This window comes from Notothenia rossii (genome assembly GCF_949606895.1).
Source record: "Notothenia rossii genome assembly, chromosome: 3".
Classification (NCBI taxonomy): Eukaryota; Metazoa; Chordata; class Actinopteri; order Perciformes; family Nototheniidae; genus Notothenia; species Notothenia rossii.
Window position 1 is genome coordinate 78,098,093 of NC_136901.1, and position 27,904 is coordinate 78,125,996.

Consider the following 27,904-nt stretch of genomic DNA (forward strand, 5'->3'; position numbering starts at 1 on the left):
TTACTGGGATGATAGACATTAAGTTCTTGTCCCCATCAAATGTTTTACAGGATTATGGGATATAGCCAAGTGTTATTATGAGTCTCAAAAGAGCTATAATCAAAGTTCTAAGCTAAATAGCATTATATTTGAGGAGAAGGGAAACAGAGAGGGGAGCTGGCAGTCAAGGTGTACATGTTGATGCATGAATCCAGGTGCACAGAGATAGAGATTAGAATGATGCAATAGAAAACGATGATAGTGATATCTTTCCTAGAAAATCACTTCATCTGCCTGAAGCAGTTGCCTTTTCCAGACAGCCTTGATTTTGCCACGAGTGGTAAAGTAAAACACCTTCAAGGACTCTGAAAGCTGTGGGGCCGTGATGAAAACTTCACAACTGTCATCTCAGTTATTCATTGCGTTGTGCAGGCATACAGCTCTGAACGCAGCTTCTTTAGGGAATACAACACCAACTGTTCTCTGTCAGTCTTTACCAATGGCTTTTAGTAATTAAATGTAATGAGAAACAGCACGCATAATGTGGAGGTGACAAGGCATATATTAAGACCTAATAAAAGGTTCCACTTGGTATATTACAGTTTTAATAGAAAGTATTTCAGTTCTGATAACCCAAAATCTGGAAATGTCTCAACTAGTTTTTATGACTTCAAGTACTATCCTTTGTTATATTAACAACTGAAAGGGTGATAATGAAATGTTGTTTCATAGTTCAACACAATACAACACATTTTGTGTTAAGAGTGTACATATCATCACTATGCCTCTATAAGGTCACTGTTTTCAACATTTGCCACAGATTGGTATCAGCATTGTACGTACAGTATACAAATAGAGCCTAGAGTCACCATTTGTCACTTCAAAATATATGTAACTTCCCTGACGTCTGTACAACCTTTACTTTCCCCCTTACTTTGTGTGGATGTCTTGGTGCTTAAAGGCTTAAGGGGAGATTAACTGAGAACAACACCTTGGTTTCAACAAGCATTCTTCCTGGATCAGCTAACCAGGCGCCACAGACAGCTGTGCTTATCTCACTTCTGTGAAAACTTTTGCACAACGCTGGGTGCGGTAGAAATCACATGGGATTATGGTACTTAATCAGAAGCACTTCCACATCCATGTTGTTATTAAAGTGAAATATGTCTGTATGAGATTCATGCAGAGTGTGTAGAATTGCATAGCTGATAGGAAATTACCTCTAAATCCTCCGGCTCCAGTGAGCGAAAGACAACATGAGTTAGTTTTATGCTTGTGCACGCATCCATATTATTTACTAATACAAAACATACAAAGCTCCCCCACCTCATCTTGGGATTTTCAGCACTCTCTGCACCCAGCTAACCAATCAGGTTGCTTGTTTTTTCTCTTGGAAAACATCTTCTGCAGCACTGTCGTGTTGATGTGTGTCAGCAGCGGTCCTCATTACGCTGTTATATTTGTGAGGGTGTAAACGGCACGTCTCTGTGACCTCCTGTTGACTGACTGCAGCTCTGCGCCTCCACTGAAATATAACCATTTTCACTTTTTAACCATCAAACCTTGATTAATGTCCCAGTCAAATGTAGCCTTGCTTCCACGCACCATTTTGCTGATTGGTACTATATATTCTGATTTCTTCTTAGTACCGTGTGTGCACAGTTGAACATATGTGACAAAGGAACGCTTTATACGAACTGTCTACACAGACCTTGGACTTAACTAAGTGAAAATATGAAGCCATTCTTTTCACTCTTCTGTGGACATTTTAGGATTTCATAGCAGTTATTTTCAAAAATACGTTGGTATTTTGTTTCTCTGTGTAGTAGTGAGTCACAAGGTTTTAAAGACACGGAGCCAAACAACGGCCTCTGGATTCCCATCAGCCAGGATGACTCAGACCCAGGACACTACTCTGTCCCATTTGGCTCATTTTAGAAAATAAGGCAAAATGACTAAACGCGCTTTCACTTAATGTGTTTGTGTATATCAAATCTATTTGCAATGACAACCAATTGGTAGGAGCAGAGGACGGTGAGGCCCGTCATGCTGCACCCTGCCACTTAGAGCTGGTGCTGAGGGAGGTGAACGTAGAGGACAGGCGGTTAGTAATAAGCCATGGAAATACTACATAATGAACTGGGTCCTTTCCTGACTGCCACACAAGAATGGCATCTTTTTAAAGTCCATACACAAAAATATCTACAGTTTATGGCCACTATATTTATTGGTTTATTTTATAATGACTGTGCACATTAGTAGAACAACAATTACAGTTAGAAAAGTGTTCCCATTGGCTTGTTTCTATATCCTCTTAAATTCTAAAAGAAGGAAAGTCTGCTGATTAAATATCAGAAATGTGTGGGTTAAATGAGATTTTAATAAGCACAACAATGTCCTGTTGTATATCATAGAACCAATTTGGCAATTGGACAGTCGAAAAAATAACAAGCCAGACTTGTGTAGATGCTCTGGGAGCAGAACTGTGCACATGGTGCCAGACTGTTCATTTATCTTGTTATTTTTTAAGAAAGAAAGAAGGTAAGAAAAACACTAAGAACCACCAAAGGACCATCTCTCTTTCTGTGTTCCAGAGATCTAAGAGGTTCAAATTAGCTAGAGCATTGTGTTCTTGGAATCAGCAGGAATTCATTGCATTGTTGAAGGACACTTCAGCGGAGACGCTCATTGACTCCAGTGATTTAACCTGGATTATTTGATTGGAGGGCAGCCTCCCTGCTGATCAGGACACTCTCCAATATGCCTTTTTCCCAGCAGCCATTTTGACATGTCATTACAGGGAAACACAGGTGTAATTGATAACATTCATTATGGTCCCGTACCATTGAGGTGGGCCAGGACCCTGGTATTGTGCCTGCTCGCTCACTGGAATGGCTCACTAAATAGAAAAAGAAAATCATAAATTGTTTCAATTTTACCTGTGTTTACCCTGAGGTTACATGTCAAAATGGTTGCTATAAAAGTGGCCTATTAAAGCCTAAGATGTGAATGACTGTTGTAGCCCTTTTTCTTCCTTAAAGTAGAGGTGTCATGGCCATTTCCACTGATCACAATTCCATTGTTGAGGTATACTAAAATAGAAAAATACTGTGCAATTTTCCAAACTCACATTGGTTTCGCATACAGCATCTCTGTAAAGTATGTGTATTCAGCAGTATTCACTTTCTCCACTAAACGGCTCGCTGCAGCTCCTCCCCCCCCTCCCTCCGTGATTTCCTTGTTTAGCGATAGACAGCCAAACACAGCCAAACTCACCCTGAGCACACACAAAGTCACAGCCGAAATAAAAACAATAAGTGTGGCTTGATATTGAGTAAGAAACAGGTTGATAAACGCTGTGAGAATGGGTCTGCAGAGAGAATTTTGCGCGATCCCAACTGTCTATTATCAGCCTGCAGCAAGGAGCAGAAATCAGCAGGGCTGCCTGCACTGAGTGTGTGTGTGTGTGGATTAGTCAATTTGGACCAATTAGCGGGGGTTTAACGTAATGGCTTCGCGGACGTAACGTAAGGGCTCCACGGATTGGCCCATTTAGTTCCGGGTACGTGCTTACGAAAGCACGTACCCGGAAGAATCAAATGACGATTACGTCCTGATGACGTTTCACCAACGAGGCGTTTTGGGGAGGTATTTTCTGTTTTACTCGCTACATGGTGTACTTTGAGGGTTTTGACTCTGCACACCGTTTACATGCAGAAAAACCTTCATAACACACAAGGGGACGGGCAATAACCATAAAAGCATGACATGTCACCTTTAAAATGATTCTCAAAATGTTAAAAAAATTAATTTAACTAAACTCATTTGCCGTTTTAGCTACAGAGCTTTGGTCTTTGGGTGTGTATACAGATGTTGTGACCCTCCTAGTATCTTGATATGGTTTAACATTGTTTGGATGGTTATCTCTGGTTAAGGCAATACCAAGCAGCAAATCATATCTGTATATGCATGGCACGTCCTGAGCAGTTGTTTGTGACCGTGTTCATTTGACTTGTATCTTGAAATCCAGGCCTTTTTCAGGGCTTCAGGCTGTGCACTTTAGATGTCAGTTACAGATGAACATGACCTTGCCGTATCTGATCAGTTAGCTACAGAGCTGTACTCGCTGTTTCTCTGGACTTTACTACCAATATTGAATATGAGCTTGTACACACTATAAATTACTTTTTAAAAAATGATGTTTTATCCAGAAGCCAGTTACCACTCTAAAGGACCTCTGCTTTATTCTCCTTTATCTTTACAAAGCAGCCAAACCGAGCCCCATTAATAGTAATGTCTTCGGTCAGGAGTCACAGTGGGTTGTTAGAGAGGACAGTTATATTCCTTATGCAGCAAACAGCTAGCAGCACCAGCTTAATGATATCATCTACTATGGATAAGGATGGACGTGGATAACAAGGATTTGTTATGAGCTGCACAGCGTACAACTCAGATGATGAAACTACTTAAAGATCCACTCGTGCCTGCTTATAATACTGTACGCTCTGGTGTCTGTGGGATGCAAGTGATGCACAAATCAATGAACATATTAGGACTGCATACTGACGCTGAGCTTAAATAAGAGTAGCAACAGCTTCAGAAAGATTCAGTATACTTTACATCAGGAAGACTGTACTTTAGACTTGGACATATTCTTTGTAAATGTCTGACAAGCTTCTAATTCCATTTTCTTCACGACCTGTAAATATATGATGTCATCTTGAGGACCATTGGTAAAATAGTGGTGCTTTTCTACACTAAATCACAAAATAAGTAATTTCCCAGTCAGGTGTTCAAATGGCCTCAGTGCTTTCCATCTGCTTAATATTTTAGAAGATTTCAGAGCCAAATAAGTCATCTTTTTTTGTATTCTGTTGCGCTGGTCGTCCAAAACATTCCTGAGACCATTTCAACTTACTCTTAAACCGTAATAAAACACTGGGTCATTGAGTTTTGCACTGCATGCGTTCTATGGGGGTCATTAGATACATCAACCATGTGTGTCAAACAGTAAAAAACCTGGACGTAAAAAAACATAAATCTTTGAGGAATTTCAAACAGTGTAGGTTTATTTTTAAGGATACATTAATATCCCATTCAACCATGTCATTGAAATAGACGTAAGGATAAGGTTTTTCCTCAGGTAGCATCCCTTCCTGTGTTTTAGTTTGTTAATCTTACTATCTCTAGCTTTCTTCTACTTTTAGTAGTCCTGGGTCAGCCTGTTCCTCACCCAAACAAATAATTGGGAAGCCAAAATCACACTGGGGCCTTTGGGATATCCGACAGTCTTATAAACAAAATCAAATGCCAACTTGTGCCTGAACTCCTTGCTGCTATTTGGTAGTCATGACGAGTCATTACTTGCTTTGAAACCTACAGAGAAATGTCTTGATCCTAATCTCCTCGTGTGGCTAAAAACCTAAATTACTATTGGATTTGTGTTCATTTAAGATGGCTTTTTCTCATTATAAGCGTTAAGGGGTAAAAGCTATTGGGATTCATATTGCTGAGCACTGAAAGAAGTTAACTATAGCAGTACAGAAGTGTCCTTCCGTACCCTTCCCTGCTTCCTTTTCCTGCAACTTTATTCCGCAGCAAATTCCCCCACCAGCCTTATAAATGAAAGTAAGCATCTTGTAGCTGTCTGCTCCCATTTAACGCTGCACCCCCACTGTTTCTGGATCCCTTGAAGATTTGAGCGGTCGCTTATAGCTTGAAGGTCACAGGAGTTCATGTGTAGCAGTTTATTGAGCTAATACTTTGAGAGCAAATACCTTACAACCACTATTAAACTTGACATGTATGATTTATAGCTATTTATTCAATTGGTAGGTGAACTATTTTACCTTGCAAAACAGGCAAAGCAAAAACACACACACAAATGAACAGATTTTGGCAGTGAGATACAAACAAAAAAGTGTTAATGTTGTTTTAAGCATCCCTATAGGTCTCATTAATTGGGCTTCAGCCAGCGGGTTATGAGACAAGCATGACTCTCCGTTTGTTATACCCTGCTACAATTGGTTGGTCCCAGGAGATCTGCCCTATGGAATATTATCCTCAGACAAAAAGCCTGCTTCCCAGAAGGATTGTGTTACTTACCCATCCAGACTTTGAAAAGCCTCTTGTTAACAACAGCTGTAAAGTGAGCTTGTTCTATTATATTGCTCTTTCTGGAGTTTATACTCTCCCACTTTCATTTCTGTTACTCTAACTTTCTCAATGTTCATAGGGAAGGATCTTGAATGAATTAAAATCAAAAGACTTTGAAGTTGGATACTTAGCCTCAGAGCACACTGTGCGAATGTGGGAATTTGTGTTGTTACGTTGACGGCCCCGTGGTTCCACCGAAGGACATTTGTCATTTTGTGAGCCAAGCAATGCAGTGATGCATACAAATCCTGTGTTTTTCTATTTTCTTCCTATAACCAAGCACTTCTAAATATTTAGAAGGCAGTATTTTGCTGATATGTCGAACATCTCTTACTTTTTTATACTCCTTAGTTTTTCTACCTTTGAATTTGATCTCAGATAAAAGTCCTTTTTAATATTCAGTAGCAGAGAGTTACAGTGAGAATCGAGTGAGAGTCTTCGGCTGGTTAATGGTATTTAGTTGCCTGATAGAGAAATGTAATTGTATTTTTTTTTATTCTGATACTCCATGATATTTTAGAAATGTGAATTGATATACAGACTGTGAACAGTGATGGCTGGAGATTAAACTGCTGTCTCAAACTTGATTGAAACGTGTGTTCAGTAAACCCTTTATCATACATATGATCATTTTTTCCCCCACAATCAATTTCTCCAGTCTCCTTAGCTACTTTATTATAAATAGGGTTCTTTCCTTTATTTGTTTCAAAGAGAAATGGGATCATCTATAAAGGCATGAGACCCCAGAGCCCCTCAACACAATGAAGTCATATAAGGGGGTGGTGATCTAACCCAAGATGATGGGCTGTCAGCAGCTGTGCCAAGACGGACAGAATAAGGACTGAAGAAGGGCGACACGTAGAGGGGGGGGGGTGGCAGAAAGCTAGGTAAGGGCAAGAGAAGACCTTCTATATAGAGAGAGAGAAAGGTAGAGAGTGACAGATAACGAGGGGAAAGAGAGCAACAGAAGACTGAATTAGAGGGCTGGCCAGACTCAGCCAAGCTGCGCGTCTCAGCACGGGACTCATGCCTATTTCCATCCCATCATCCCCCTCCATCTCTGTCACACTCTCTGTTCCCTCTCATGACATGCCATGTCCAAAGCTGAGTCAGTGAATGAATGATATTACCTTACGCTATGGGCTGGCCTACCCCAGCATGCCTCATCATGTGCCTCAAGCAACTCAGATGTAATTTGTCACTAAATTCTGCGTGGCTTTTATTTTCCTCCTCCCTCCATTCGTGTCGTCCTCTACCTTACGTTCTTGCATTCAAACGTTCTCTTTCTCTGTCGTTGTGCGCCGCTTTTGTATTTATCTGTATAGGTTGAACAGTAGCCAAAAACACTTAAATGAGTGTTGTGAAGGTGGAGGAGTTATCATTTAGCATAACATGTTCTTTTTGGAAGTTATGTTACAGTTTATTTAGCCACAATGACTTTCTGTTTAAGCATTACTGTTGGTGATTTTTTCTATTCTTTTCTAAAACACTTACACAATCAGTTTTAACGACCCAGCCTGATTCAGAAAATCACTGGTTTGAGACTAGCTAACAAAGTAAGTTATACATCTAGCTGGTTCAAACTCATCTGTATATATTTTCAAGTTCCCTAACGGTACGTCCACACAACAACTTTGGAAAAAGCTTGCCGGCGGGCGTGTCTGAAGCTCGACCAACAACCAATCACATGAATCTCCCGCCCCTGACACACAAGCAGCGGTTTGATTGGCTAGAGCTTGTACTGGCATACGATTTGATTGGCTGACGCTTCCACCGAAAGCTTCAGAAGATTCAAAAGTTGAACATTGCTCAACTTTTGAATCCTAAGATTCCTGGAAATCTCCGCTTTGCTTCCCACAATGCAGTTCGGCGAAAAGTGAGGCAAAGTGACGTCACCCCATTCAAAGTGAAATGGCAGAAGCGTTGGAAGATTTTTTTAACGCTGCTGTGTGGACGTACCGTAACGGCCCCTACACACGGCAGCGTGCGTTGCCGCTTCAGCGCTTCTACCCATTCACTTTGAATGGGGTGACGTCACGATTCGCCGAACTGCATTGTGGGAGCAAAGCGTAGCTTCTCTTGCGGTGCTTGCTGCAAAAGTAGAGCAATGTTCTGCTTTTGCCGCCTCGACGGAGGTGTCAGCCAATCGAATCATATGCCAGTGCAAGCTCTAGCTAATCAAACCGCGTGCTTGTGTGTCTGGGGCGGGAGATTCATGTGATTGGCTGTTGGTCGAGTTTCAGCCCCCCCCGCCGGCAAGCGACAACGCACGCCGCCGTGTCTAGGAGCCGTAACTGTTGACATAGCTGCTCTAAAACATTTTTGACAGAATAAGCCATCATAGCAATTTATAAAAATGTTTTCTTTGTTTGGCTTGAAGTTTCATTTTGCCACCGCCTTCATGTCGCCATCTATCAAACTCTGGCAGGCACCTTTTGCCACCCATCACACCCTTCTGTGCCCCCATTCCTCTCTCAATCCATGTGTTCCTCCACTCCCTCTCGCTCTATGAGTGGTTCTAGCCGTCTTTGATGTCTGTTGTGTTTTTTAATGAGTTTGTTGTTGACGGTTGCTGTGCCTCCCTCTCTCTCTCTGCCACTCGTCCTGCCTGCTGGGCTGAAGCCACAGGAGTGCCAACACAAGTCAAGCACAAACCTACCTACACACACTCAAAAAAAATCGCTTTTTTGTGGCCATTTATAGAGCAGATAAACACAGACAAAGTTTAGTGCTTTTTTTCAATAACAGGTACAAGCAGATGTCATACGCATACACAGCGACACAATCATGGGATATAACTATACAAATGCAGATATGCCTACTAATCCACACACATAAAGACAGGCAGAAACACAGACACACACACACACACACACACACACACACACACACACACACACACACACACACACACACACACACACACACACACACAGATGCATGTATGTAGAGGACAGAGGAGTTTGTTTCAATTCTGTCTCGAGGGCGGCAGCTGTGTTCTGATGTATTAATCATCTTCGTCTCCAGCCTGCTAATTAATGACCCATCTGTCCCCTCTCACTGATGTTCCACTTCAAACTCCCTCATACACAAACACACACTCGCAGGGCTGCAACACAACAACCGAATGCAAGTTCCAGTGATGAAACTCCAGCTCCAGTTACAGGGAAATATTCCCAGACACTGTGAGCCACTCTCTCATCTGCTTTCATGTAGAAGACCAAAAGAAGAGTGTTTGTGGCAAATTTACCAGGGAGTTGTTCTCTTCTTCAGTTGTGTTTAGATGGCAGACATTGTGCGTTTGGGTTTGCCTGTGTGTGTGTGTGTGTTTATGTGTGCACTTATGTGGGTGTGTATGTGTGTTCGTAGGCTTATCAGGTGAGCCCGGGCAGAGTGTCAGATGCGGTAATGGAGGCTTCAAAGACGAGCGCTGCGGTGAGTTCCCTGGTTGCCTTTTTCAAACCCTCCCCATCCTCCACTATCCCTCCATAGAGGCACACAGGTAGATGGATAAAGAGTGGAGGCAGGGAAGAAGATAAGCAGCAGAGAGATTAATACTTAAGTGGGTGCAAAGTCAAATACACAACATCCAGGCAGAATAAATCAGGCAAAGAAGATATTGGGAAGCAGGGAATCTGCCTGACAAACAGGACAGACGGACAGTCAGACAGCCAGACAATCCAGGTGCTTGCCCAGCCCCCCTCCCCCCCCCCCTTCACTTGCATACGTAGAGCTACTTCAAACACCCGCTTGCTTGTCTGCTGCTTTGTTCGCCTGTTGTCTTTGCAGCTGTGGTTGATGTTTTTGTTGTGTTGATGTTCACCGTCGTCACCGCCATCGAGGATTTGCTTCCTTTTCAACGGCAGTTCTATTTCTGACTTACTATCTGCTCGTTTCCATTTTCATCTTTTGTACTGTATAATGTGTTTGAGTGCGTTTATTTATGTGTGTGTGTGTCTTTTGTTTTGCATTTGATAAACAGACACAGTGAAGGGATAGTAATTGAGTGTTTGATCATTTAGATCACTAGTGGAGGTGTTTGTTTCTGTTTGTTTTTATTCTTTAGGGATCGCTTATTTTTTCTTCTGGCTTTTAAGTAAAGTATGACAAGAGCAGGCAGTTAAACTATTACATTACAGGCCATATGTTAGCTAATATGAGCATTTGTGGCTGTTAAAAAGCAATTATGGGATTGTATATGTTGTCATCTACGTTTGCAGCAATTTATAGTTTATTGTTGCTTTACATTTGTAGGTATTAACCTGTCAGTGTAACCTGATATTTCTCAGCTTTAGAATTCATTTGAATGTATAGCTCCCTTCTCTGTATTTGCATGGATTTCATATGTTATTAAGCAACCCTCATGCCATGATCGAAAAGAAAATAACCGAACAACACAAGGCAAAATTATTACAGAAATATTTCCCGTTGTCACCGAAAGCATGTCTTTGTATTAACAATGTATTTAGTATCACTGTATTTTACATAATCACTGTGTTTGGGCTAACCCCAAGGTATGTGTGTATTGATAGCCTTCAATTGCTCTATATCTGTCAGATCATATTAGTGCAGTATTAAAGTAACACATAGGCTTAAGCACAACCTAACAGTGCAGGACTTAAACAAATGCCTTTTTTTTTCAATAGAAATTAATCAAATAATAAAACATCACATACTGGGGCATTCTGCAGCAAGATATATATTTATGATAGAGAACAATTTAGTCTTTATTTTTGGTTTTTAATGAAAAGATCACACATATATAATTGTAGAAATTATAATATCAGGTTTTTAACTGAATAATAAAACACAATCACGTTTTTGCTTCAACAACCTGTGTTGTCCTGTGGATGCACCTTCTGCACCCTGTACATGTGTTAATGTGTGGCTTTATCTCCCTGTCCCTGCTTCCTCTTCCTCCTCCTCCTCCTCCTCCTCCTCCTCCTCCTCCTCCTCCTCCTCCTCCTCCTCCTCCCTCCCAACAGCAAACCCTGGAGAACAACCTGACCAACCTGGTGAAGAGGAACAGCGAGCTGGAGAACCAAATGGCAAAGCTCATCCAGATCTGTCAACAGGTTGAGGTATGCAAACATCTGTATGTTTGTGTGTGGAAGTTTCTAGTACGCTTAGTTATTGTGACAGTAATTTAAACCATAGCGAGATTTTTTAGGGGGTAGTTTGAGAACATGAACAAGATGAGAGATGCTTCCATACGCTGGATGGATATTTGAGCAATACTAAAATCTTAGTTTTAAATGTAAGTGGGTCACTTGGAATCACTTGGCTCCCTGCAACCCCATAAGAGCTACCCTGGATTTGATGTGCACGTTGTCAGACTTTCTGTCCTAAAGCCTTCATCCAGCACTTTGCAATGTGTCAAGCTTCAAAAACAATCACAAAACAAGCCAGGGTTTCAGTTTTATGGTAGTTGACCCGTGCCAAAAAGTTTTGAGGGTTGATGCTTTAACCTTCTTCCCTCTCTTTTGAACAGACCAACCATAAACACCCCCAAGCCTGTCACTGTTATTGATTATATACAGTTTACAGCCTTTGCTATTGGTGACTGCTCTCTTGCCACGCTCTTTACACTTTGTCTATTACTCTGGAACGTTTCTGATTGAAGAAGTACGGGGGTGGAAATGGGACTTTTGTTTCTATCCCTCCTCCTCGATCGTGGTAGCGGTTGTGCTGGCAATACAATCAGTGCCCTATTCTTCAGTTCCCTTCACTCGCTTGCTTCTGATCAGATATTGATTTGTGTCAAGACAATAGTGAATTTCAGTTCTCTTTCAGGGTGTCGTATTAGGTCAGCATTGCAACGCTGTTTTAAAAGTGATTATAGTGAAAAATTGGAAGCCATGGACTAGTTAAAACTTATACTATCTAAGAAACATAGCAGAATAATGACCTAAATGTAATTTGAACTCTTTAATATTTTATCTATGTTTTTTGTCATTAAAGATGAACACACTCTCTGTGACCTTTTGTACTTTGCCAATGGTAGCTCTCCCAACAACTTCAAACCGTGACTCAAGAACAAAGGATGAGCTGGAGTAGCTCTCAGCAAACATCCACCCTCAAGCTGTTGACAGTTATGTAATTCAGACAACTTCCAACATGTGAATGAGCACTTCATTGTGAAAGATACTAGCGAAAGCAATATCCTCTACTTTCAAAATGCGAATAACCTAATGTAATGCTTTTAATGTGTGTATCTCTTCACGGTCATACTTTCAAGTTTGTTATCTATTGCTATAGGGCAGGGGTCACCAACCTTTTTTAGGATGAGTGCTACTTTAAAAAAATAAAGCAAGTCAGGGGCTACTTTTACTCCTCTTTTCTTTTCTTTTTTGCAGTGTATATATTTAGCACATTTTAACATTATTCTATGCTTACCTTTAACCTTTGTGTGCTGTTTGGGTCTGTGGGACCCGTTTTCAGTGTTTACTAAAAGAACATGTATGCAATTTAATTATTTTAACCTGCTTTATTTGGGTGGACCCCACCTCCTCTAGGGGGGTCCTCACCTCCTCTAGGGGGCTCCGGGGGCATGCACCCCTGGGAAGATTTTTTTTTTAAATGTTGAAGTTGAAAGCATCAATCTGGTGCACTTTGAGCACAAGATGAATTTATGGATACAGCTCTCAACACTCATATGAAAGAGAGCTGTATACTTTTCAATAATCCAAACATCTTTTAGAATATGATCACAACCAATAACAAATCATTTTAAACTTGTTTATTCTTATCGTATGTTACCTAGTTAGCATTCTTTCTTTCTATTTATGCATATTTGACTAATCACTCCCCTTTTAAACTTTTTTTAGTTTTTTTTTACTGTCCTATACACACTGGAATGATTTCTTACTTTATCTATATTAAATAGATAAAGGTGTGCTCTCCCTGGCTCTCTCGCTCACTCTCTCTCTCCCGCCCTCCCTCCCTCCCTCCCTAGCTCTCTCGCTCGCTCTCTCTCTCTGGCCCGCATGTGCTGTATAGGCTGGCATGACGGCTGTTCAATGGGGCTGATGTGTAGATTCTGCCAGAAGGAAAATCACGGTCACACTCCTTATGAAGCGGTGGGCTGCCGCTCCACATTGCTTTTCTTCCCGACTGCAACGCTGGTCCCGCAAATCAAGCAAGAACGTGATTGGTCGATATTCATTGTGGGGTGGGGGGAGGAGGGGTGTTAGATAGATATAGAGTTGTAGTAAGTAGATAGAGTTCGCTATGATTGAGGTTTCGTTTATGCACAGGTTAGATTCTTTTAATTACATTTCCTTTTTTTTTTGGTGTATTTTTTACATTTTGGACTTTCTTGGCGAGCTATTTTTACAACATGCCCGCGGGTGACTAAATGCCCGCGGGCGACTAAATGCCTGCGGGCGCCGTGTTGGCTACCCCTGCTATAGGGTCTGGTTCTCTTACATCTTACTGTGCTGGATATGATCTTTTTATGAACACTCATGAACAGTCCAGCTGGAGCCACTCATACAGGAAATGTAATCTCTCCATTTAAAATCAGATAAGATTATCTCTCAAATAGCATGTGTCTTCCAAGAATAAAACTCTCTTTGACTTGTCACATTCTTGAAATGTTTTAAAGTGTATCACGCTTCAATTTGGTGACAACATTGGAGAGTGTGTTCCTCTCAGGTCCTGGTGTGAACCCATACCTGCTGCAGAAATATTATTCCTCAGCCAGTCTGATCACTGCTGACCTCTTCCATTTGTGCTGTGTTTTAAACGAGGTGGAATGTAAATCCAGCCGGAGATTACTAATGCCATAGCTACTGAGTGTCGTCTGCAATGCAGTGCTTCCACATGCATGGACACACACACACACACACACACACACACACACACACACACACACACACACACACACACACACACACACACACACTCTCAGGAGCATACTTTCCGTCTTAACACACTCACTCTTAATAAATGCCATCATTTCTCTGTGAGAGTTGACATTAATGGCCACAGAGGAGAAATGCACTTTGGTGCCGCCATCAGTCTGCATGTGGTTCATTTCTTATTAGCCGGGCCTGACTCCATTTTCTCGAAGTCACTCCGAGGCCACAACTCATGCAGCCGCTCACCCAATCAAAATGAAATGATCACTGCGTGATTTATTAAGTGCAGACAAACTGTTCATCAGCAACGCATGGAGAGAGGAAAAAAAGTTGGTCTACATATTGTCTCAGTCTGCATACAAATGCTGTGGCAAGGCCAATAACAACAACAGCTTCTCATCACTTATTCATCAACAAAGAAATTAAAAGCAAAAGCATGGGGGGAAAAATGCTCCAATGACTCTGAATCAAATTATAAAAAGGAACTATGTGTTTTCACGCCCTGTTTGTACCCGTGCCGAGCTATTCTCCTGTGTCATGTCAATGTCATGAGGCTAGTTTAATTAAGGACGTGAGGAATGAAGGGGAAGTCATTTTTTCAGGTGAGTTCACATTAATGTGGCTCTTTAGAGAAGAGGAGAGGAGGGGGGAAAAGAGGACAAATGAGGAAAGGAGATGGAGAAATGTTGAGAAAGTAGAGAAGAGGGAAATGGTAGACGGAGAAAAAAGGAAGAAAAACTGCAGTGCAGGCAGGGGAAGTGGGAACGAGGAGTGTTAGCATGACATCAAATGATCTCTTTGACCAAAACAGTTACAGGCACTGCTTGGAAGAAAAAACGCTCGGCAATAATGCAATACAACAAAGACAGGGAATTTACAGCGGAAAAAGAAGAGATTTGGTGGAGTGAGGGGAGTGTGTGCACAAAGTAAGAAATCTCTGAAGGGCTTTGAGCATGACCTGGTTTCCTCTCCTCCATGTTTGCATCATATTGTATTGGTGCCAAAGATATGATCAAACACAGTGTGAGTCAGCTTTCAGAGTTTCAGTGCACACAGAAGCGATGCAGCCCTGCTCTCCTGGGGCTGTCTTCGGGGAGTTATCTTCCCTTCAGTCTCAGCAAAGATGACTTGATGATGTGTAGGAGCCGGCATCTCCCCTTGTCGCAATATTTGGTGTGGTGTGGTTAAATCTGTAACTGTGCTTAATGACATCCGTAATAATGTTCCACATTCTTGAAAACATTGAGAGAATTGCATGATTCTTGAGTATTTGCTAATACTGTTTATTCAACTAAAGCTGACTCTTATCTATTCAATGCCAGATAGCTGGCTGGATATTAATAGGCAGCAGGGAAGAGACACTCAGTGAGGCTGTTTGGCACGGAGCATTTCCCCCCAAAACCACTTTGTTATTGAATACATGTTGTTGCAATGGCCCCTGTTTCTAAGTTTAGAGTCAAAGCAAAAGCTGAGATGATTCTCACAGTCATGCAAATATATGGCATGTTACCTGCACATGGTTTTACTTTACAAAACATTTGTTGTAAGCTGTTTTAATCGGGCCAAAATATGTCTGTTCAGCTCAGCTATCCTTTTTTTGTGTGCATCTGTTGCTTTGTGTTCATTGCCTCACTGCTTTTATTTTTTATATTATGTTACCACTTTTTAAGCAGAAACCCAGCTAAGTTTTAAAGTTGATTTGACTTTCCCCTTGTTCCAATGGACATCTGGAAAGACGCACTTTTGTTGTGTGTTTCCATTGTACACTTTTAGAGCAGATTTGAATTTTCCTACTCGTTTATACTTACATTATACCTCCTTAGAGACTGGCAAACTTTATACTTGAAACTTTGATAGTGTTGTGAAGTGCCTAATCATATTTCTCCAATGAATTATTATTGCATTGGGATGCTGATTTAGTTTTGTCTGTCTGATAGCCAACCCAAGTTGATCGACGAGGTTCTGTTGTAGAAGTAGCTCAAATGGCCCCTAGCTGAAAGGCTAACCTGATGCTTAAATCCATCATTTACCCCGATGCAGTTTGTTTGCAAAACAGGACACTGAGACTCCAGTTGACCTCTCCAGGAGAGTTGGGAGCCACAATTGAATGTGCATTGTTGTGGACACATCCAGAACAGAAGCAGTCAGTTGTTAAGCTGCGAGGTATTCAGTTGTCTGCCTGGCATACTCAGTCAGAGTTTGTGCCAGGTATTGCCAGCCTGGTGGCCTGCCGTGAGTGTGTTGTTGAGTAAAAATATAAGTTTAGCAGCACTGTGAACGTATCAGTGCAGTGCGTGTACAGCTTCTTTCTCAGTTAATAAAAGCTACAACACAAGCTTTGTTTATTCCTACCTGCCAGCTGCTAAAGTGCAAAGGGTAAGCCCAGCAGTTGGCAAGTCAGCTTTTCGAGCATTTCAGAGCAGCAGTTAAAAGTGTATTTATCCACATCTGTACTGCAGCATTTTCTAGTCTGTCCCACTTGTTCTTACTCTTATGCCCTGTGTTAGTTGTTCAGCACATCCTCCTGAAACACAGAATGTATTGTGACGCAGCGTGTTCTTTGGCAGCTTTTTAATGAGGGCTGTCCCTAATAAGCACACAGTGCCATACTCATATTCTGTATCTAATGGTAGGGAACTAATGTGGAGTAAGCAATGTTTGAGGAAGCAGCAGCCATTTTCCAACTCCTGAAATTGTTTTGCCAGCTGGGAGGAAGGTGAATTAGCTCCTTGATAAGGTTGTAAGTGTGTGCGTATTAGGACTGATGGAAAAAGGAAATCATCGGGTCAAACAGAAGCCCAGTGGGTTATAATGCCCAGACATGTATGTGTACTGATTAAACATTGAGCTGTAGGTAATAAGCCAGACCCGTCTAGGTTTATGTACACTGAAGCTGATGCCACTGTGTGCAGAATATGAATCAGCTGGGTTGAGATGACTGTAATGCTCCCTAATCCTTTGTATCAGGTCTCATCTCGCCCGTCTTAGTCTCAGAGCAGAGCATCAGTAAGATCGATAACATTTGATGCTGTTGTTTGTCTTTTGTATGTTTCATTTGTGGTTCCACTTGCAGCAAAGTATGAGGACATCAAATATAATGGAATAAAGTGTTTGCCTTAATAGAGCTTTTATTGTATGTTGGTGCTTTTAACAGATGACCACACAGTGTACTCGATTGTAAATCTATACATTTTCTCAGATTTTGTGTAAAGGATGTTTGTCAGTTTTCATTCGTCTATCCATCCAGTGCTTTCAATGTATTGAAAAGGCAGCAGTTCTTCAAGGCTGATGCTAACGTCAGCATGCTAACATGAGTGGGATATTTCAGTCTGGACTAAAGAGGTGGGTTGACCGACTGCAGACATACATTGCCATCAGATAGAGTGGCAACAAAGATTGAAACAGAATCAATTTCCCAGAACTGCCTGGGCTTATCTACAAACACTTATATTGTATTATTATTGGAATATCAATCATAATTAATCATAAATCCAAGTGAATGTGGTTAACACATAAAAGTTCACATGAACACTGTGTGGGTTTAAAAACTCGTACTTCAGATTCATTGCCAGTGGTGCATTTCTAATTATCTCTTTCTGATCTAATATGCAGGATATATGTCCTACAGTTATTAAATAGTATATAGCCACTCTTTCCTGTTCTAGGGCTAAGTGCCACTCTGGTGTCATACATCTCGGGGAACCGTCCCAGAATCTGTGGAGTGGACAGCCTCAGAGATAAAGCTGTCAGACTAAATCCTTGAATCTATTTGAGAATATCGCTTGAGACAGAGGTAGGGAGGCGGACTGAGAGAGGCATTGACGTTGTCAGGGAGGCGTGTGGTGCAGTGGGTTGTGTGTTGGTGTTCGAATCAGGGGGTCACAGGTTCAAACCCCACTGCAGTCAGCATGTTGTTGTGTCCCTTTAAGTGCTTGTGGAAGATCCTCTGGGCAAGACACTTCACCCCAAATTGCTCCTGTATGTCGCTTTGGATAAAAGCGTCTCACAAGTGACATGTAATGTAATAATGTAATGTCATTGAGGAGCAGACAGAATGGTGACCAGAAGCATTATAGGAAGCAGTTGAGGATGATAGGAGGGGAAAGAGCACAGCATTGATTCAAGATGTGAAGGTTTTGTTGTCAGCAGGAGGCTAACAGCTGCTCCAAACCTGGTGGCTTGAAAAGGTTATTCTGGCAGCCTTATATTGTTCAGTTGTTAGTGCTTTTTGCTAATAGATAACCCTGGGTGTCTTGCAAGGCAGGGGAATATATTCTGAATGCAAAATCCCATTTGAATAAATTATGTTTAGTGCATTAAAAACTTAACAGTTTGCTTATAATCATAAATTGGCCAGTATAACAATCTTTTGTGAAACACTATAGTATGTCATAATGACACACTTTCACTAGCCAGTAACTGCTACAGTTAGCTGGAGTTATCTTCTAGACCCAGCTCAATCATGGATTGCTAGTTAATAAAGCTCTCTACTGTACCTTGGGCACTCTGGTAGTCTCGAGGTTAAGGGGTCAACCTCGCTTAAAATTCCTTCATTTTAGAAAATGTATCAAAATATTACAAACTGTATTTTGGTTCCTTCCTATTCCAACATTGCCTCGCACCTTCATTACGTCGTAAACACTTAATGTAAATATTCAAAGCCGATGTTTAAGTTCTTGCTTGCAGATGTATATGTCATGACGGTTTCTTGTAAATAGTTTTACATATTTAGAAAACTTAAGAAACGTTGGGATTTCCACAAAATAAAGTTGTGTGAGTTTAACACTGGTTAACATGGAATGAGTTTGTAAATTGATTCACAGCTTAGGAAAAGGGATTTGTCATGTCAGGGTGGGCGGGTTAGTAAGCATTGTTTGCCAGTGTTTGTGATGTTATTATGGGGTTGCAGCTGTGAGAAATAAACAAAGCTTTATCAAGACTGAATGAGAATTGCAAAATCAGTAAAACTCACATTTAGAATTCAGTTCTTTTGTCTAGAGTCAACAGATTTTCTCAAACAAAGTAGTGAAAGATTGTGATGTTAAATCACAATATCGGGAGTTTAAGACTTGCCTCCTCATTTAGATTGCTGCCACCTCAGTGTGATTGACAGCAGCTGAATGTCTGCTTGGCCGAAACACATCAGTCATGGCATTATTTGCTGAAACAGCACTTAGTGGGTGTTAAATAATGGCTGTCACTTGAAGCCAGAACAGAAAGTGTAGCTGAATAGTAAGCAATACATGACTCATTTCCACAGTTTGAAAATATGGATGATAAATGTAATCTTGACAGAATGTGGTGGCAGCTCAACCTAATGATGTATGGCAGCATATGTTCTCAATGTAACCCTCCTGTGGTGAAGTTATTCTTCCCAATGTAGGTTTTAATGGACAACTTTTTTCCTTTAATGATTCTTCAGATTGCTACTTTGGGATCATAATGATCTGCATGGGTATATTTTAATATTAATATGTTGCTGATTATGTGTGTGTCTCCTTGTATAGATTAATTATAGCTGCAGATACTTACAAATGGCTGTGATATGTTTGTATTTACTCCATTTAATTAGTTTGGCCTTATGTGATAATAGATGGATGGCACCGAATGTTACATTTCAGCTGCTTTACCGTAAAGGAGCAGCGAAATGTGGATATTTGTGAATAAAAGGATGAATAACTACATGGTAGGGGAGGGATAGTGGTGGTCTAATGGATAGTGAGGTGGGCTGAAGATCGGAAGGTTGTCAGTTCAAATCCCGCCAGGCACACCACCACGTGTGCCCTTGAGTAAGGCACTTAGTCCTTAATTACTCCAGGGAGAATGTCCCTGTAATTGGTAATTGTAAGTCACTTTGGATAAAAGCGTCAGCTAAATGAAATACATATTACAAATCTTGTGTGCTTAAATAAAGTACAGTAATATCATAAATGAAAAGGTAATCACCATTAGTTTACAAAAATATAATAAACATTCTCAAAGAATAAGCTCACTATATTTTACTTTTGTTAAACGATTTCAAATAAGCACACAGTCTGTTTTTAGCCTTCAGTCCCACTCTGAAGTGTTTTCACAGATTTTCACAACCTTTTTGGAAGCAGGGGCAGCTGGAAAGACTTGCTTTGTTTGTTCTTCACCTATTCCAATTATAGAGCTATACCCTACCGTGGAGTGGGCATTACGATTTCAGAGGACCCTGCATTATGAAGAGGATAAGCCCAGCCGGTGAAAGTGTGTGTATCAGGGAGTAGATAAGGTCATGAGCTGGCAGAGGAAGAGGAGGTGGAAGTTTAGAGTGAGGTGAAAGAGGAGGAGGACAGAGATGATGATTGTTTCCGTAACCCTGTCTCTGCCAAGTAGCTCAGTTGTTCATTCAAAGTGATCCTGGACTGCATTCATCCTGCTTAATTACTAAGCTCCAGTCATAAGATTGCTCTTTGCAGAATTAATTGTGTGTGTGTGTGTGTGTGTGTGTGTGTGTGTGTGTGTGTGTGTGTGTGTGTGTGTGTGTGTGTGTGTGTGTGTGTGTGTGTGTGTGTGTGTGTGTGTGTGTGTGTGTGTGTGTGTGTGTGTGTGTGTGTGTGTGTGTGTGTGTGTGTGTGTGTGTGTGTGTGTGTGTGTGTGTGTGTGTGTGTGTGTGTGTGTGTGTGTGTGTGTGTGTGTGTGATGAGGCTTAAGTGGATTTGTGCTTGTAATGAGCTTTGTGAAGTGATGAGTGGAACTTTTTCGTTCGATAGGCTGCAGCACGACATAAAGTCACAACCTTGTCCAACGTAAAGACGGGGAACTAATCAAAAGGAGATAGATCACTGAGTGGATGACATTAGCTTTATACTGTAGGAGTTAGGGAATGCACACAACTTTGTTAAATTAATTTTTTATCGGTAAGGAGTTTAGAGACCAAATCTACTGGTGGTCAAACTATTTGTATTCATGTGAAAAAAAACTAATTGGAGACAAGCAATGAGATATTATAAAGACAAAAAATTCTAATCAATAATCTTTTTAATTACATTTAGATTTGTTCTCTCCTTCTCCAGTCTCATAATTAGCCATTGCGTTCTCTTTCCAATCCTCCGTTATACGGTATCTTTCAGTAAACTGTAGCCTTTTAATGTGATTCAACCTCCTCGCATGGCCTTAAAGACCATGCTTGATGGTGAGGGTCCACAGTATGTGTGTGTACGTGGAACATCTCCCCTCTAGCGTGACTTATCTGGATACTTTTGAGCTGTGAGTTTGATTGAAAGCTTTCCACAGCCTTTTTGCTGGTTGTTTTTCCTTAAATAGTAAATGTGTGATTTGTGTGATGTTAGGGTTAGGCTCAACTCACTCCCACGGACAAAGTAATGGTGATGCCTGCCACCACTATGGCAGTACAACTATGTCTGAGAATAAGTTAATGGCAACTTAATCTTATAGGTAACTTCAAACTCCTTTTCCTTTAAAGGAGACATGTCATGCTTTTCCGGTTATTACCCGTTCCTTTGTGTGTTATGAAGGTTTTTATGCATGTAAACGGTCTGCAGTCAAAAACCCTCAAAGTACACCCTGTAGGGAGTAAAACTCTAACACAGAAAAGACCTCTCCAAAACGTCTCGTTGGAGATTTCTCATGTTCTTCCTGGGCATTGTGACGTCTGAATACCCAGTAGCCACGCCCAGAGCTATGACCAGGCTGATTGGTCCAAATTAACCAATCCACCTTCTTCCTCACACACACACTCAGTGCAAGCAGCTCTGCTGATCTCTCCTCCCTGGCTGCAGGCTGATAACAGACAGTTGGGATCGCGGCGAAATTCTCTCTGCAGACCCATTCTCACAGCGTTTATCAGCCTTTTTCTTACTCAATATCAAGCCACACTTATTGTTTTTACTTCGGCTGTGACTTTGTGTGTGCTCAGGGTGAGTTTGGCTGTGTTTCGCTGTCGCTAAACAAGGAAACCTCACCTCCACGGAGCTCAGCGCGATTCACAACGTCCCGACCAATCAGAGCACACTGTGCTCACAGGGAGGGTGGCGGCTGGAGCTATTGGAGCTACTACGAGCCGTTAAAGGCAGAGAGTGAAATTCAGTGAATACACGTAGTTTACAGAGATGCTGTATGAGAAACCAAAGTGAGTTTGGAAAATTGCACAATATAAATCTATTCTAGTAGACCTCAACAATGGAATTATGATCAGTGGACATGGCCATGACATGTCTCCTTTAATATTGTGACAACAGTATAGAGTTTGTATGTCAAAATCCTGATAGGGCACAGCTCTTGGAGCAGATAAATCATTGTTAATGTCTTTCACTGTGCGATGTGTGTTGGCCAGTCAGAACATGCTGTAAAGTGTTTGCCTCACTTGGAGGAGCAATGAAGTCTCTTCCTTACAAGTTTTTGTTTGTCGGGCTTAAAGCTACATGTTTCTGGCTAAACAGCAACCAAAGCTGTGGTAAAGCATCAGTTCCTAATTGATGAGGGGTCAGTGTCCCTCAGTAGTGAAGAAGCATCTGCGCATCTGAACTTTTACATTTGGTGTATTTATAATTGTATTTTACAAATGGCTAAACTGTTGGCAACAGTGTAGTGTTCCAGTTCAGCAGAAATCGTTTGACTAACAGCCCCCCCCCCCCCCACCCACATGAGTTTGAATTTGCTGGCTGTTCGTTTAGTGTACGCCTGAGTGTGTAAAACTGATGAGTTGCCTCTGCAAATGTGGTCCTAAAATAATCACAGAATCAATTTAATGGGTGCGGTGTAAGCACATTTTGTCAGTGACTTAATGAGGGTCTACACAGATACTTTTATTCGGGAGTGGAATATTTTAACAATCCTTAAAATATTTTCTTGTACATAATGAGATCGTTTAACAAGATGCTAGTGTTACGTATAAGGACAAGTTGTGCTTTGAATCCAGCACTAATGTAGTTTTAGGAGTTGGGACTTTCCTACAGCAAGAAACAGAACATTTTAGAAAACGTAAAATGTTATTTTATATCACGTTCAATGCCCGGCGTTAATTTGTACCGATCTGTATCCACTGTATGCATTCCAAGGATTCCTGGATCAATGTATGCTCTTGTCTTCCCAGTGACAATTAAATCGTTTCTCATTTCATTACAAGTCGATTCTAATCCAGGAGCACATCCTGCCGTTTTTCTTTGTGTGTATAATGAAATGGGAAAAACAAATGATGTGCTCTGCATGTAAGTAACGATATGAGTCGTCATGTCTGCCAATCTAGAAATCTTGTTAAACTCCCTGCAAACAGAGAGGAAGAAAAAGTGGCAAATCTTATTTCTTGATTAAAAACAAGAACAAAATGGCAGTGTATTGGGATTTAGCATGCGTGTAAGCAAATAAACCTCATGTTCTCATGTGTACTTGCTTCTGTTTCCAGGTGAACACAGCCATGCATGAGGCCAAGCTGGTGGAGGAGTGTGATGAGCTGGTGGAGATCATCCGCCAGAGGAAACAGGTCATTGCCGTGAAGATCAAAGAATCCAAGGTAAAGTCTAACCAGGAAGCCTTCAGACCCTTTTCCGTTTTCAGCTCATAGTATGTACATTATATTATATACAGACTATTTTTATTAAATTCCTATCGTTTTCTAAGTACAGCTATTCCAACAATTACGCCACACTGACAGTTGAAGCAGCCAAATTGGCCACAACACATTTAAGGAACTCGACTCGAGGTCATCCTCCACTTGTGCAGAATCAATGTTTTTGTACCAGACAATACATATGAGAGCAGCAGCACTGTGGGTAGAACATATTCATTATAATATCTGTTATTTGTTGGCTGTCTCTGTAGTTCTCCACTTGTTATCCCAAACAAACATCACATGCAGGCGAGGAAAAAGAGAGCAGTGACGACCTCTTCTATGTAAACAGACCATCTGAATGCGTGAAAGTAAAAGCCTTCATGGCAGATGATGGCAGCAAAGACTGTTTTGAAGTTGCTGCAGGAAATACTGTCCAGACATTTACAGTACGTGTGTGTGTGGACATACACTTTATGGGTGGTTCGTTGACGTTTAAGGGCTTCAAGACAGAGGCAAACTCTTAATCTCACCTTCCCAGAGGTGAAGCTTTAAGTGCTCGTGGAAGATCCTCTGAGGCAGCAAAAGAGCTTTGTCGAGAGATGAAAGATTTCCAAACACTGAACCCAAGGACCGCAGTAGGTGTGTGAGTGTGTGTACGGGTGAGAGAGAGAGAGAGCAAGTGTGTCAGAGTGTGTCCGCGGTGATTGCAGACAAAAGGAGCGAGGCTGGTTCTCCTGAGAGTCTTGCTCTGTAAAAAGGCTGTCTGGTAGAGGAGGGAGATGCAGGAGTCACAGGAAAGAAGGAAGTGCACAGGAAACACCAGAGGAGCACTTGATTGATGGCAGCCTGCAGGGTACTATTTGAGTGTTTTTAGGGGTCAGGAAAAGATGAATGAAATGCACTGTGAGTATTTCAATTAATCAGAAGTGTGTTGAAATAGATATTTGAGAGGAGAAAAAAGTAGAACACTACTGCAGGTTGAGTAAGGGAAGGTTATTTCAGGCATTTTAGCTCAAAGTGTTGCAAAGGAAATGTTGAGAGGTGAGACGCAGCAGGATAACAGGATTATGAAGGTGTGATGATGGCGAGCTGAGCACGCTGCTCCTATTTTCTCCCTGAGGAGACTCAGCAGACATGCCTAATCTCTCCCTGCACAAACAAAACACACACTTTTCCCAACTTCTGGTGTGTGTAAGAGCGTCTTCATCATGTGACTGTGCTTGGCTTTTCTCTGTTAACTATTTAACTATTCTGGAGCCTTGAGGATTAACAACTCAAATCTGTTTAGGGTGTTTAGACAAATCACTGGATTTCTAAAAACAGCAGAGTTGTTTTTACCTTCAGTTTACAAGGTTATGGCTAGTAGATGTAAAAAACAACAGCATTAGACGTTTATTTAAATAAAAACCTGTCTGATTACATTTACCTAACAATAATCTGTGTGTGTTGTCTCAGCACTGAAATCCTCTTAATGTGAAGGTCACACTGGATTGTTTGGTGTACGAAGCATGTGACTTCTGTTCGCATCCAGCTTCCTGCGCACAGCCCAAGTTGGTTTCTACTTATAAGTATCTTTCAAGAAAAATGCAACATGAATGGTTAATATAATAAACAATTTGGGAAGGGTAATTGTTTTCTTTCCAGTCAGAAGTATAATAATAATTTATGGTATTTATTTTTGTGCTTTTCCAAGGGCTTTAGATTAGATATATTAGAGATCTAATACACTCAATACGGGGGACAATACACACAGGAGCAATTTAGGGTGAAGTGTCTTGCCCAAGGACACACGGCATGTTGACTGCAGTGGTGGGGAAGGTGGGATTGAACCTGTTCTTCCCGGTCCCCCGATCTGATGATCAGCACTGCTCTAGGGTGAGAAGATACCACTCTCACTGTCTATACAATAACATATACATTATAGCTGGAGCTAGCAGCTGGTTGGATTTGCATAACATCAAATAAGCATAGAGTTTAGAAAGAGTGGAAAGAGAGGGAGATAGAAAGCACGGCTAACCAAGTTAACCAATGAGGTGCAAATAAATATTGAGCACAGAACAGATCTTTGTTTGCTCAAAATAACTTGTTTCTTGTGCAACAATAATTACATTTGTAATTTTTAATGTAATTAATGTACTTGTAAAATGTATTTGTTGTGCTCAAATGTCCCACTATCCTGAACATATTAGTTATGATTATACATTTATATTTCAGCTTTAGACAAGATTGCCTTTATACAACATGAAATACACACACACACACACACACACACACACACACACACACACACACACACACACACACACACACACACACACACCATGTCATATTGGCCATTATTCTTAGAGAGAGGGAGTGATCATTCTAAAATTGTTTTTTTCAGCACATGTTACCAAACAATAACGCGTCCATTAAACCTGTCTCGCCTCTCTTTGTTCAGACATCATGCTGCTCAAATGTGTTTTATAGTGAGAACAGATAACAGTGGACTTGTTTGAAGAGCAGCTAAAACATCATATGCATTATTAGATACTGTTTTGATTCTTTAAGAGCTTTTGATGACAAGCTTTTAACCAAATCCCACCCAGTCATTTTTGAGTTCTTGTTTGCATAATTCAAGCCCTTCAAGCAAAGCATTTGCTGCTGAAAATATAAATGACTAAGCCTTTCAGGGTACTCATCATTTCAAATGTTTTTATTTCTTTCTTTTGTGTTTATGGATTCAAGTTGTTAGCTGTTATTGAAAATATGCTTTTTTCAGACAATAAAGCAACTTTAATGACCGACCGGCATTTAAAGTTCACCGAGGTTTCATTTAATCATCATTGCAGACAGGCTCCACACACAGAAGCTGGTATTTATTTCTACAGCCCAGTTCTTGTTGACTTTCTCTGGGCTCACTAGCAGCCGCTGTTGTTTCCTGTTGCATCAAACTAAGTTCATTTGAGGAATCAGGATATGAGCCGAGATGAAGATAAATTGATTACATTAATGTGAAATAACCCTAGAATGGTTTCCTTATGCTGAGTCGGAAATTGAGTTGCAGTACAGCCACTGAACATTACAGTATAAACAGAACGAATGGCAGGAGCCTGTTTGTGTGTTGGTCTAACGTCTGAACCCTGACCTGACTGATGACCTGTCTCTTGATGTGCACAGCTTGCTTGTTTGTGGTGAAGATGAAGCAAGTCAATATGAGCATCTGTGGGCCGAAATCCCCATTTCTTGTCTGGTTTTCAGAGCATGACATTTCCTGCAGCTGCCTGTGCTGGAACATTCTGAACATGCACAACAGTTGCACTCGAGGGAGTCCATGTAAAAGTGGTATTGTACTTGAGGACAAGAGTACTAATAGTTTACAAGTCAATTTTGCAAGTACTTTGCTAGTTTATAGACAAACAAGGACACATACAAATTATAATCCTGTAGGGTTTCCTTAATGTTATTATATCACAATTTGAGCTATGACCTGTACACATGTTAATGATTTCGATGTGAGCATGAAGAGCCAATGGCCTCACCTCAACCCTCAAATCATAACCAGGGCTCTGTCCTCCATTCTTGTTGCATATGTCCACATCACTGCGTCTATAAGCATGCTTGCGTGGAATATAGAGGTTTTTGGTAGTGTATGACAGCCATCCGTGAACATGTGGATTTTTTAAGTTTTTGGGATGGGTTCTAGTGTAGAATGGCCTCCTAATGCTGACTGTTTTCATTTGTTCATCAGCTCTACACATAAGCTTTCAATAATGCCCTGTACTCACTGCTTTAACAAGTTAAACAAATGAACTTGTATGTAAAGATTCCTCTGGCAAGATAGTGTTCCCATAGAGGTTTTTTTTTTTTTAGTATTGTAATAAAACTTCAGCTATATTGAAAGTCTGCAATATGACAACTTATTGGCTTCAAACACATGGTGTGATAGGAATGCTGTCTCTCGATCAGTATTTAGCAGTTTGGCAGCAAAGCTTGATGATATTTTCTAAGTGTTCAACATATGTTTGGATTAGCGAGTGTCACAATGATGAATGCCTCATACTGAGGGACCAGGAGCAAAAGCGATGTATTTCATCAGCTTTTGTGAGCTAATGGAAATATATCAGCGCTTCACAGCATAACCACACGTCTGTATTTGTGTTTGTTCCAGGTGATGAAACTGCGTAAATTGGCCCAGCAGATTGCAAACTGTCGCCAGTGTCTGGAGCGCTCCAGCGCCCTCATCACACAAGCCGAACAGAGCCTGAAGAAAACGACCATGCCCGCTTCCTCCAGACCGCTCGCAATGTAGCAGAAAGGTGTGTGATTAAACTTTGCTGTTATCAGTGTTTGTTTGGAGGTGATATTGTAGTTTGTCTGTAATATTTGACAA

The 27,904-nt window shown here is 41.0% G+C and overlaps 1 protein-coding gene across 1 annotated transcript in view; it reads left to right on the forward strand.

Moving 5' to 3' along the window:
- Positions 1 to 27,904, forward strand: part of mid2 (midline 2) — a 142,712-nt gene that overhangs the window by 92,323 nt on the left and 22,485 nt on the right. The window contains 5 exon segments of the mRNA XM_079671326.1: positions 9,505 to 9,570; positions 11,121 to 11,216; positions 23,386 to 23,493; positions 27,683 to 27,776; positions 27,779 to 27,830. Of these exon segments, the coding sequence (XP_079527452.1) occupies positions 9,505 to 9,570; positions 11,121 to 11,216; positions 23,386 to 23,493; positions 27,683 to 27,776; positions 27,779 to 27,830 (416 nt within the window).